At 42.9% G+C, this 13560-nt stretch overlaps 1 protein-coding gene across 3 annotated transcripts in view; it reads left to right on the plus strand.

Annotated features, from left to right (window-relative positions):
* The window catches only part of PRKDC (protein kinase, DNA-activated, catalytic subunit), a 2754228-nt gene that overhangs the window by 583413 nt on the left and 2157255 nt on the right, over positions 1-13560 (plus strand). For all 3 annotated transcript variants that reach the window (XM_085605657.1, XM_085605658.1, XM_085605659.1), the window contains 2 exons: positions 13-149; positions 2321-2575. In XM_085605657.1, the coding sequence (XP_085461783.1) occupies positions 13-149; positions 2321-2575 (392 nt within the window). The remainder of the gene's footprint in view (positions 1-12; positions 150-2320; positions 2576-13560) is intronic.

The following is a 13560-nucleotide window of genomic DNA, read 5'->3' on the forward strand; positions in this document are numbered from 1 at the left end:
TTCCCTTTATAGAGGATTTCCACCTGAACGAACATCTCTTTGTTTGTCAGATATTGTCATGTGGCTTTTGATGCAGTGTGGACGGCCACAGACGGAGTGCCGACACAAATCCATGGAGTTGTTTTTTGAGTTTGTTCCTTTATTACAAGGTATGTCTGGCAGCATTGGTTTCTGCCATTATTGTATCACTATTCTGCATTATTTGGAAGTGCATGTCTTGCCGCGCCCTAAAAAATGGCACTCCCACACAATGCCCCAAACACGATGAAGCAGGAGACCTAAAACACAACAACACCTAGAAAGGGGTTTCACTTTATAAAATGAAACCCACATCAAAGACTCTCTTTTTAGAATGAGGCTTGGGGTTTCATTTATGCAATGCTCTCTAACAGAAAGGCTTTCCTAGATGTCAAATGACTAGCATTCAAATGAATATTGAGACATATGTTTATATGCAAGCAATAATAACACACTTGGTAAATGCAACAGTTAAATATATGAATAATGAATAAACAAGCAGCAAATAATACTGGACGTCTTGCAAGACATCAGAAAGATATATACACTAAATACATCAAACAATTACTTTGGATGTGCACTCTTGACTCACTCACACATCCCTAGGAAAACACCTCAAATGACCATAGCCGCTGGAAACTGAATATGCACGCACAAACAGCCACCCATCACAACAATGGCATAAGTCAGAAACAAATCACCTCACCTGATCGTTCACTCAACATCCTTACCAACTCAAGCTGGAGGAGCCCGTTGACAGCTAGGCATTGACTCGCGATCAGGACTCAAATCCAAATTCTTCCTGTGACAGTAAGTCTACTCCACAGGTGAGCTCCCAAGCTGGCTGCCAAGATTCTCCGGCATTATAGTCTCAAAACACACTAGAAGTTTCGAGAGTCTTTCCTTCCACGCCAAGAAAACTTACTGGAATTGGGCACTTTCCATGCAAGCATTCCAGGGCAAAAGGAATTCCCACGTTCCCTCTACATTCTCACATGTTTCAGCCTTTATCTCAAAGAAGCTTACGAAAGCCTGCGGTACATTAAACCATCTCTTCCAAAAGCAAAACAACCTTGAACGTGATTAACCCAAACAACTTCCAAACACTCTGGGGGCCTGTCTGGGCACGCAGAAAAGTTCAAGCAAGGCAGAGTCAGAATTCAGGATGACATCAGGCAATGTCAAAGCCAATAGTAAGAACTTCATAATACTTCCCAATGTACAACACAATGCACATGTGTGCACCACTGCTTATAGCATCACATCCTTCATCTCTCAATGTACAACGTAATGCACATTTGTGCACCACTGCCTATAGCATCACATACTTCATCTCTCCATGTGCAACACAATGCTCATTTGTGCATCACTGCTCATAACACTGCACTTCGAGACCAAAAAGTACATTCCACACCTCTCCCTCTCTCATGCTTTCACATGTACATCCCACACGTTCTGTTCTTGGCAAGGCTGTTCTACTGTGACAGCTCCCACTTCAAAACTACAAGAAGAAATCTTCAAGAGAAACAAGATGCAGGATGTCCTACATTCATGCTAGGGTAAAGGAAAACAGTCAATTAAAATGATGGTAGTCAAAGGTCATCACATGGTGTCAGACCATCAGAGTGCCTCTGGCACTACAGTGCATTAGCGTGTTTTTTCCATAGATGGTGTCTTTGTACCTTCTTCAGCATAATCGACTTAAAAATAGTCTGTCGTAATAAAGACTGTAGGCGTCCTCTTTAAAAGGGTTTTAATCAATGCCCAGAGAAATAATGTCTTTCACTTTGTTTTCCGTCTTTTTTTTGTGTTCATAGATTGCTCTGTTGGCCTCCGTGCTCCAGTTCTGTTTGCCTTTAAATGAACTTATCACCATTTTTGAAATTGAAAATGTTTGTTCTGGCTACGAGAATTTGTTTCTTTCAACTTATTTTTCAGGTCTTTTACTAATATTGCAAGAATTAGTCTTACACCTAGTTCCAATTGTTAAAATGGTCATAAGCATGGAAACTGGTATATCTGAAAGCTTGTGTGGTCAATATGCTATGTTTTCACTTATTTTACTAATAGACAGTGATACGTAAAAGCAAGTACACCCTCAACCCTTTACGGTTTTACATATTACTATATATCTTGTGTTCATCTCGTCCTAACCAAGTCCTAAGAGTAGATACATCTAATCCCATGCATCAAAATAATAGACAGATTTCACACTGTCTTCATTGATTAAACAAAAACATCTTTAACCTTCCAGATTGATGTATTTCGGGGAAGTTATCAGTTTTTATAAACTCTATTCCAGGAAACAAGTCCCCAGCTGCATGGTTGGACAATGAGAAGAAAAGAGAAGGACCTCAATTTTTAATAAATCGATTTGAAAGAGCTGGAAATATTGGTGATAAACAGTCTGGGATCATGTTTCAGCCTACATTGCAGGACTTGCTGGAAACCTTCAGCTTGAGGTCTGTCGTGCAGTGGATGGATATGTTTTTGGCAGCTCTAGACTGTTACAATACATTCATTGGGATGCGTGTTGTTAAACCTCATGAAATACTAGGTGAGTGGTCTATGTCAGGTTGTATTTGACCAACATTTAAACTGAACATACTGAACAGGAAGTCACATTGAAAAAAGTGACACATAACTTCCGCCTTGTTGACATTTGTAATTTTCAGTAATTATATTCCTTGTTTTGAAATATTTTCTAACATGTAAGTTCGGTGTTTGAAATGTTATTTATCTCCTCCCAATGGACTTTAAGCCATGGTTCATAAAATATTTATTGGCAAATGTGTTAAAACCATATCTGATAAAGCAGAACTTGAAGAAAAACATAGGTTGTGAGACCCTCTAATTGTTGTTCTGGTTGCAGTGTTATGTGGATACAATTCTGAGCAATTTAATCTATGAGCTAAAGAGATTGCAAAGATTCTGAAGCCAGTAAGTAGAATATCAGTCAGGTGTTTGCCATTGAAGAAGCATAGTGATAAAATTCATGTTTTTAAAGTGCTCTTGCATAACCAAGGTGCAAGTGGAGACGGGCTAATATTCTGGTAGATCTGTCACATTTACCAAGTTTGCCCTCACTGTTATTCTCAATCACCTGGACACTCAAACAGAAGTTTGAAAAACCACATCACCTAGATCTTATGGTTTTCTTTCAAGAGAAAGTGGGAGGTGACTTTTGAACAAAAGTTGCGCAGGGACACACTACCAGCAAAAATAAACAGTGAAAACACAAATACACCCTTAACAGATAGGCAGGTCCATACCTCCATCAGCTGTGACTCCCATGTTGCCGTTATTCTTTGAAAAATGGCTGCACCTGCACGAGTTGTGTAGACTCCCATGTTGTCTTCATCTAATTACAATGGCTAGAGATAAGATAAAGGATCTAGAGCTGATCATTAAGTAAGACTGTTGTAGGAGGACATCAACTTTGTTTCTCAGCTGCTTGTTTAGGGTGGGTACAATACCAGTTCTCCTTTTTCTCAGTATACTCAGTCTGGCAACTGCAAGTGCTCTGAGCATTTATTGGCTTGGCCTCAAAAATCTCTGAGGCATTGTGAAGCAGTGCCCCATATCCTTTCCACATCCAAAGAGAGCTTGGAATCTGAATTTAATTTACAAAATATCTTTTTATTGAATGTTTCTTATTATTTGCCAAGTGAAGGAAAAACAAACCTGAATTTCATTATTGGTAGCCACCTTGTGGTGGATCCGCTTTTTGAAAGCGCTAATTAAAACAGTTCATTTTTTTTTTTACATCCAACCTAAGATGCTTTCCTTGTTCCAAAGACATCACATCTATGCTTAGTACCATCTGTAGTCATGTTGACATAGATATATCAAAATATTTGTTGCATAAATGTCAGTGTCCAAAATGGAGCAATTCAATAATAGGTTTATTTCAGATGACTACCCATAAAACCAGTGAAAAATATACATAAGTGTGTTAATTAGCACAGTCATTCATTTAGAATAATTCAATCTGCATCACCTTATCGTTCAAGATTCTACTAGGGTTTGAAAACCACCTTTCTGCGGTGTCCTGTTTCAAAATTTTCAATTCCTGTTTGCATTTGATGACCCAATCTTTAATGCAAACTTATCTTAGTCAAAGTAGGCTTCGAATTTGGGAATATTCTTCTTTATCAAGAATACATGTCGAAGAGACTTCAGAGGCACTTGCAACCAACCCGTTCTGTAACCTTACCTCAAAAATTCTATAACTTTACCATGCAGATAAAAACAGAGTTTGTGGACTTTGACATGTGGGCCATGCTAATCAGTATCAAAACCTCTGATGGATACTATTAGCTGCAAATTCCTCACCTTAAGAATATCCCAAGCTCTAGACTGGATCCTAAGAGTTTTTTGTATCAGTGCTCCCACACACCAGTAGATGGCGTTGTGTGGCTCCGTGGTGATTATTTACCGCCCCATAAATGATGGAGTGGAGTCTCTTATAAGCTCAACCCCTGCGTGCTGCTGTCCGTTATTTTTTTCTGTCATGTTCACTGCTTATCCAGAGCTCAGCTCCCTACTAATTGGTCTTTTGACAACTTCCAAAAATTCTACAAGTCGGCTAAGGAGCAATGCCCTCACTGAAAACAACAGCATTTAAGCCGTACCGAGACTTGGACGCATATGTTGGACAGAGATCCGCAGGAGGTGTGTTTTGGCCTTTGGGCTCCAGCAATGACTCTTATGTCACGTGACAAGTGTCTCCTATGTGCCCAATGCCAGTGTGGGAGTAGGAAGGAAGCTCTACTTCGTAGAGCATAAAAAGAGGCTATGTTGAAGCACTGATCTTGCTCCCACTCCGGATCCGATCACAGCCCTGATCTCGAGATAGCGCCTGTGAAAACACCATTCACGGTCAAAGTCTTCTGGTATGTCGAAGTCAAGACATAATCACACAAACAGAACTTGTGATGTGACACATTCCACCACTGGAAGTCTCGCAAAAAAGGCATGAGTGCATCAAAATTGATATCTCACACCTCCGCTGTCACCAGAATTTGACCCGGCCCTGCAAATTGTTACATCACACCCTATATTTTCTAGGCTATCTTTAACCCTGCAACAGATAGAGGCCGTGTGGAGATCTTTGGTATGATTCAGGCTCCCTCTGGTTCTGCCTTTGGGCCCCACAGAGCTGCAGTGGCCTCTAGTCAGATGTCCGCCAGCGGGTCTGTCTCAGCGATATATGTCCCTCTTGAGGACCTGTTACCGGGCCTGCTCCAACCCTGGTCCTGACCTCAACATGAGCACGATGGTTCACACATGTTCTTTTTGTCCATACAATGCAGACTCTACCTGCTCATGGTCTGATACTAATGCCAGTCTCTGACCTCGATCCAATGTTTACCCTCTTCAGGCCCACGTCACTCTGCATGATCACAAAAGAGCAATCCTTTGCTGTTCATTTTGGCTGTAATCCTAGATATCTACCGCTACAACAGAACTATCAGAGGATTGAGGCTCTCTTCAGTTCCGGTTCTGCTCCGGTGCAAGGATGCACCTAATGCCCCTTAGGATATTGATGATAGTGGGATGAGTGACAATTTACTTCCTCCTCATTATGACAGTGCTTTATATTTAGGTCTTTAGAATGCCAATGTGCTAGAAACCTCTACTAAAATAGAGCTAAATTACTAATGTAAGAAAGTGTCCTGTTGCTATGGTAGTTCAGAGGGAAGCAGACTCTCTGGACTTGCAAGTTCCCACTATTGAGCCAAAGACTTATATTCTACATTGGGGTGCTGCTTATTCTGCACCCTTGCAGCAGTTCAGTGAAACCCTTACTAATACCCTTGTGGCAGCTTGGCTCATTCAGTGCTCATGTCTTCCAATCAATTGATCTGAGGCTAGGTGACACAGACCGACTCTCTGTTATCTGGACTTTCTAAATCCTGCACTGGCAAGCCTGATTGTTCAGGCATCCACAAATAATGTAAATCCGAATTCCTTTCCAAACAATTCTCTGGACAGAGAATCAAAGAGAATTGATGCCTTAGATAAATTATATATTTTCTTTGGCTAGTTTAGCACTCAGCTCTATTAATGAAGTTTGTCTTCTGGGAGGGAATGGCAAGATCTTGCTAGCCATCTCCAGGGATTTCAGGGCTGATGCATGTTGGCCAGGAAGCTGCAAAATATGTGTTCCAAGCAGCCTTGGACACTACTGATTGTATAGTTGGTGCAGCAGTATCGTGATCAGGTGGCATGCCTGGATGAGATTGACTCGTTTTTTTTCAGGAGACTTGCAAGCTTGCTAAATCGACTCTTGCTTTAATGGGTCCAGGCTATTCAGTAACAAGGCTCTTTCAGCGCTGGAACGCTATAAAGACAGTCGTGCTACAGGTAGATCCTTGGAGATGTTATTACCAGCTAAGCAGTTTCCACATCAATGCAGAAAGTTCAGGGGCTACTCCAGGGGTCTAGCTTACAGGCCATGCCAAGCTTTCCCACCTATACTGCAGCAACAGACCCAGCCCTTTCGAGGTCAAAACCATTCACACCTGCAGGGGCAGCAGTCCTCCAAATCTTTTTTTTTTTTCCTTTGTTGCAGAACTTGGTAAGCTGCTTTAGTTTGTCCTCATAGGCCCTTGTCTGGCCGGTAGGAGGCGGAATATCACATTTCCTCCCCTGCTGGAGATCGATCATGTCAAACAGATGGGCTTTACAGATTGTTCAAAGAGGCTGCACCCTATCTTTCATTTATTCCCAACCTGTCTTCCTCCTACCCTAGAACGACTTTCATAGGAGCATTGTGCATTCCTGATGCAGGAAGTCTCTCTTCTGTAATCCAGTGGTGCTATTGAGTGGATGCCTGACTGTGAAATAGCAAAGGGTGTTATTCACTCTATTTCCTTGTTCCAAAGAAGGACGGAGGTCTCAGAGCAGTCTTGACTTGCTACCCGTTGAACGCCTTTTTGAAAGGCCAAGTTCAAAATTATCACCTTGGCTCATGTCTCCTCAGGAGGTTGGATAATGTACCTGTAATTGCAGGGCACGTATTTCATATACCCATCCTGCAGTTGGACCAGCGTTGTATGCTATTCATGGTGTGCCAGGAACATTTTCAATATACCGTGCTCCTTTTGCCTTTACCTCAGCCACTGTCTATCCTCGGAGATGGGAAACATCTGTTTCCGTACCTAGACGTCTGCTGCATTTGTTAAAAGGGCGGACTCATCACCATCAATTGTTCACCACCTCCAGACAACAGCCGGACTCTTAACACCCTTCAGGTTTTCCTTCAATAAGCCAAAGTCACACCCGTGCCCAACAAAGAGGATTCCCTTCATTGGGACTGTTGTGGACTTGGCAGTGTTTATGGCTTCTCCACTGCCTCACTAAGTCTTAATACATTCATGAACTCATCCTGATGTTTTGAGCTCAATGCCGGGTCTTTGTGAGGACTGCTCTGAGCCTTCTTGAACTCGTATCCTTGTGCATCCTCCGCGCCCTGTAGGCCAGATGGCACATACAGCCCCTACAGTTGAATCTACTGTTTCAGTGCGCCCAGCATCAGGGCTGCCTCTTTGAATTCATCCAGCTTTCACAGGAGATGGTTCACGACCTTCTGTAGTGGCAGGCCAGCGCAAGCCTTCAGCAGGCTGCTCTCCCTTCCCCACCCAGACTTCACCGTTGGGACAGATGCATTCACCTGTGGGAGGGGGCGATCAGAGCCCTCTGGTCTCCCGTGGAGAGCTGGATCCAGATCATTCCTATGGTACTTCAGGTGATCCATCTGTCCCTGAAAGCGCTACTGCCATCCATCAAATGAAAGATGATGCAGGTTCTCATGCACCATACAACTGGCCTATGGTACTGCAACAAGCAAGGCAGAATAGGATCCTGTCCCAGGAGGCCTTACTTCTCTGGAGGTGGCCGGACCATCAGAACATTTTTGTGGTAGTCAACCATGTAGCAGGATAGATGAATGTCACATGAATGTCACAGCAGACATAGGTTTGCAGGCCATGAGTACCATCTCCACTCTTAGTTCTCAAGAGGAATCTTCGACCAGTGCTGTTCGGCCTGACTAGATCTATTCACCGCTGCCAAGAACATGCAGAGTCAGCAATTTTTCATGTTGGTGTTTCCTCCACGGCATTTGCCCAGAGATGCATTGTGGCTGGAATTGAACAAACTACTCTTGTATATGTTTCCACTGCTACCTCTCAAGCCTCCAGTTCTAAGGAAGATCAGGACAGACAGGGCACCAGTCATCTTAATCACCCAGTACTGTGCCAGACGGCTGTGTTACTCAAGCAGTTGTCCTCCTATCAGGCTTCTACTTCAAAGCACCTCCTGTCTCACCAAGAAGGCAAGGTCTAGCATCCAAGTCTCCACAAACTACACCACCATGTGTGGCAATTAAGCACCAGCAATGTAATACTTTTCACTTTCCTATTGAAGTCGTTGATGTTATCCTTGCAGACAGATTTCATTGTGGAGATCGCAGAAATTACCGTTAGCATAAGCTGAAGCCATTTTGTTTGTGGCATCCATTTTCGTTAGCCATGTGCTTCTTCAGTCTTCACTGTTGCCTGCTTTTCTATTCTGCTTGAGTCATCAACTACAGTTAACTCCTTCAGTACTGAGCCAGAGCACTGCGCATGCTCAGAAAGGCCTGTAGCTGCTAGAATGCACCTGTTTAGGAATGTAACTGTCAGGCTATTCCAACTGACATAAGTAGTTCCATCTCCCCTCCCACTTTGCCGACCGAGCGATTTCTGTCTGCCCATGTTAGTCAGTAACTATTCCTGAATGTGCCTGTACCTCCTCTTTGAGTCTCCATGCTTATTCAGCGGTAAATAGGGTATATAAGACCCTTGGTTTCTATATTCTATGGACTACCTCCTACAGTGGCCTGAGGGTACTGTATTGACGTAGTCCCACTCATGAGAGATTAATAAACTTGTTATTTGATATTTCAGCTTCCGTGCCAATCTCTTCTTTGTTGGTTTAAGAACCAGTGGACAGATAAGGGTGAACCCCTGCACCGGCGGGCCCCTAAAAAGGCTCATTTCCACATCCTACCACTGAGTCTATCATCGCTGGGGTAATGGGACACGATTGTTGCCTGGTGTGGGGCCCAAAACACTCACTTCTTACAAGCCAGACCCTTAGATGTTGTTTTAATTGCTCTTTTGTTGACCCAGCAGTGTTTAGCTGTGGGCATGTTGAAAGGCTAAAGGTCAGCCCTTTCTGTGTTACTCTGATTGCCCGTTGTTGTTTAAGTCTCCGGTTGTCACGTGTTTCATTGAAGCTTTGACTCCATGTTCCCCCTGCCATTAGTTATACCACAGGAGAACCTACGCTCAGTTTAACGTACCTCATGTGCATACCCTTTGAGCTTATTCATAGCTGATCTTTACTACTCTTGACATTAAAGACAGTCTTCTTCATTTATATTATCCCAGCAAGTTGAGTGGGTGAACTACGGGCACTTTCAGTGCAACCACCCCACAGCACCTTTTTTCCAGGCAAATTGGTACTGAGTACCAGGGCTGTTTTTCTACTGCTGGTTGTAACACTCTTCCACAGTGGCCAGTTGATCATTCTGCTCGTATTTTGCTCTACCTCACACTGAGAAAGAGAAGAGACTGTTGACTTGTTCCGAAAAGGGCTAGGAGTTTTTACATCGACCGCACGAAAGACCATTGTGTGGTTGATCAGCTCGTTGAGGGTTTCTTTGGGGCAAATAAAGGGAATTTTGTGCGCAATAGGACCCGGTCAAGCTAGGTATGCTTCTGTATAAAAATCTACAATAGACTGGTCAAGAAACAAAGTCCTAAAGGTCTGTGGGCCCATTCCACTGGGAACCCCACCACCACAATGGCTTTGGTGCGAGGGGTACAGTGGGTACCAGGGGTGTCAGTACCAGTGCTTAATTAGTGTGTAAAAAAAAAAAAGTGGCGGTCTCATTTATAAACTAGACAAACAGCGCCACCATGTGGCAAACTATCACAAGTAGCAGAGTTGACAATTAAGTGCTGGGGCTGAGCATCAGAAACCACCGGCTCAAATTAAGATCTGGCTATTGCATACTTTATACTTTCACAGAACAATACTGCCCTTACACACGGGTTCAGCAGAAAGGTCCCTTTGCTCGCTCGGTTCTACAGGATATTTCTGTTTGAGTAGATTCCCCGGCCCCCTTCCCTCCCCACCACCCCTCCCCACCAGACCTTGGGAGGTACTGCTATGGTATCTATGCATAAGGTGAGGAATATGTGGTTAGAAATATCCATCAGAAGAACAAGTTACTTGCAAACCGCTCTTTCTGTGGATACTCTATCTAACAGCAGATTTTTCACTGCCCTCCTGACTCCCCATTCTTTGAGATATAAAAATGTCCCATGTTAGAATAGTCACACTGTTCTGACCAATTGTTTCAGCGTTCCACATCTGAGGGTGTGAAAGGAGAATGTTGATGAAACGGAGATCAACACACAGGGGTGATTATATTTGGCTCCACTCTGTCACCTGAGGGGTGGTATGTAGTCACCACACAATGCTGCCTGCAGGAGCACTGGTTGTAAAACATCTCGATCCAGTCTTGGACCTGGTGATATTTTTAAGGTGCAGATTCTGTGTCTGGATAGATAATTCCCCAGAGACTACATTGCTGGAGGTAAGTAAATTTTTTCCCTGAACATATCTGAACTCAAGTAGCACATCTCACAAGCAGTCTCTGTAATGATTAAATGCTGGGGTCCTGCAAATTCAAACTCAATAAACGAGCGGTCCAAACATATCTATGGAAGATATATCGACCATACCAAAGTCCAGCAGCAGTGGGACGATGGATGTACTGGATGGCAAACACAAGAAATCTCAAATAAGCCAATCTTGAATACAGACAATGAAGAGACATGTTAATAGCCCCAAATTCCTGCTCCATACTGTAGTGAGATTTTTTTGGCACATACTCCTATATTTTTATATTGTGGGGAAGGCCATCAGTCTGCAAATCTCCCTGGAAAAGTGCACAGTTGCACTGGTGTGATGCGCCTTGGTATGCTTGAATATCATGATATGTTGTTTTTTTCCATTTCAGATTAGATTACATTTTTCAGCTCAAGTACCCAAAATCATTGACTTGCTTCAGAGGTGAGCTACCCAATTTGAAAATGTGGCCGAATCCCTTGTGCAGTCTGAAGGTCATCAATTTGATTTTGGTAGTGTTGATGGCTTGCCATTTTAATGTATAAAATTACAGAAATTTCTCTTAACTGCTAAGAATGTACTGTGGGCGTACAGCCTATCCAATGCGTACCATTGGTTGGCTTTAATGTCACTCATTTGTTTACTTCTTATTCATCAACTTAACTTGTCCATCTTGTTCCATCTTATGCTTGTCCCTCCCATAGAATATAGCCTCTTTTCCATTTATTCATCCACTGCTTGCTTTTAGAGCACTACTATTCTCTTTCAGCTTAAGCACTCAATGGGAGTGCATGTGTTTTTCAGCGGTCTCCCTTGTGTACTTCTCCCACCTGCTCCATGTTGCTCTGTTTGCCTGCTTTCCTCCATCTCCCACGCTGCTGTTATTCTCCCTCCAAACTCTTGCCCTCCACTTCACTTTGGGTTGCTTTCTTGCTCGTGTTCTTCTCCTCCTACCTTCATGGTGCAGTCTCAAGATCTATTGGCTTTGCCAATATTTGTTTAATAAACTTCTGCCTGACACTGAACAAATGTCATTTTTCCTTATCCCAGGATTTAAAGACAAAATAGCATTACTTCCTAGCAGAATGTGTTCCCCCTAAACAGGCTCATGTTTGTGTAAATTGGTTGTGATTTCGTCTGGCCCTGCCTGCTGATTGCTAGTAGAACTTTGTTTAATGGAAAGGGTTCTAGTCAGCAAAGAACTTTATACAATTGAACCCATCTCGGAGCTGGTCAGCAGGCTTGTAATTCAGGGACGAGTAGTGTGCAAGCCAGCGATATACAAGTTTTAGGCTTAGTAATATGGGGTCTGTTGCCGGAATAGTCACATGTCTGTTGTCCTGTCTGCTTTGAGTAGGGTGAGCCACATGGCATATTCCCACTCTCCCTTTTTCTCAGCCAGGATAGTTGAATAGTGTTTCCTGAATTCTCTTATTGCCCCCAAAGACCTACTGTTTATGATTTCAAAAAGGGAGACCTTGGCTAATCTACAATCTCTGTCAAACCCTGGATGTGCCTTTAGTTTGAATGAGAGCAGCAAGTTCACAAACAGCCTTATGCCATGCCATAGTTGGGCATGGCTCAAGAGTACCAAGGTTAGATGACCCCATTACACATGCAAGAAAATGTGTTAGAAAAGGCAGTAACAAACCTGCCTCTGCAGAGTCTCATGTTAACCAACACTGATTGCTTGCATTGATAACAATTCTGTGTGTGTTGATGATATTCTAAAGGCAGTTGTTGAAGGATGTTACGTTAAGGTACCCCAAGGTTCCCTAATGGTAGTCTGCTTCCACTTTCATTGAGTGGGGCAGCTTAAAAGATTTTTGCAAGGGCATTTCAGGTTTATTGCTTAGACAGTATCTCAGCGGAGGAGTGCTCATTAATTCTCACATTTGTCTGCCTGCCATGTTGTGGCCCCTGCTCTGGTAATTTGTTAGAGTTCAGTCTTGCAGGCTCAAGTGCATAAAGTCTCAGTTCCTCCAATTGAATATAGATTTCTTGGGGAAGACTATCATCCACATTTCCCAACGTTGGATGGTTATTGCAATTGAACCTATGTCAAGTGCTGCATTGGAACAGATTAATGATGTTGTGGTGGGCATTTTCCACAATCATCCCAACTGTCTTGCATTCTCATTGAAAAATTGAGAAAAACAGGTTTCTCTCCTGCAGGCTACTTGAAAGAGGAGTAATTCCTAAGAGCAGATTATTCGCTTTGCCATATGTTTTTTTTATTTTATTTGAGTAATTTCCTTGTTTTACTTTTACAGCAAATGATGGAGAATCCTCCATTTGGATAGAGTTCTTAGTGCTTTGTTATCCTCCATGGGCTTATCACTCTACTGGGTGGTGTTTTTTAACTTGATACTGATCTTGTCAGATTTTCTACATGGCATTCCTTTTTGCCCAGTGTAGGACTATCTTGTGCTTTGATTGAATCATTTTGCGACCCTTCAGACCCTTAAGCCTCTTCTCTTTGCAAAGTTCCTGTTGCAGGCTGTAAATCACATGACCCCAAAGGTTTTAAGGGAGCAGTGTTTATTGGTGGAAAGTTGTATGTATAGATACAACTCTTAAAGCTATCCACTTTGAGCTCCTAGTTCCCAGTGGTCTTTCTCTGTCTTGGTTATTCTCCCATTGACCTCAGTAGGAAGGTGCTGGCCCTCTGGGGAAAAACAGAGCAATAATCTAAGTGATCTTTTATGGCTTTATTGCACATACCCTTCACCATCACCAAGTGCTATTGTTACCATATCGGGCTTCATTAGTGTCGTACACTGTGCAGTTTTCTCTGCCAACATTTAGTGATGCACACCTTGTCCCAAAGTGCCTCACCCATACATCTCAGTG

The sequence above is a fragment of the Triturus cristatus genome, chromosome 5_1 (genome assembly GCF_964204655.1).
Source record: "Triturus cristatus chromosome 5_1, aTriCri1.1, whole genome shotgun sequence".
In the NCBI taxonomy this organism is placed as follows: Eukaryota; Metazoa; Chordata; class Amphibia; order Caudata; family Salamandridae; genus Triturus; species Triturus cristatus.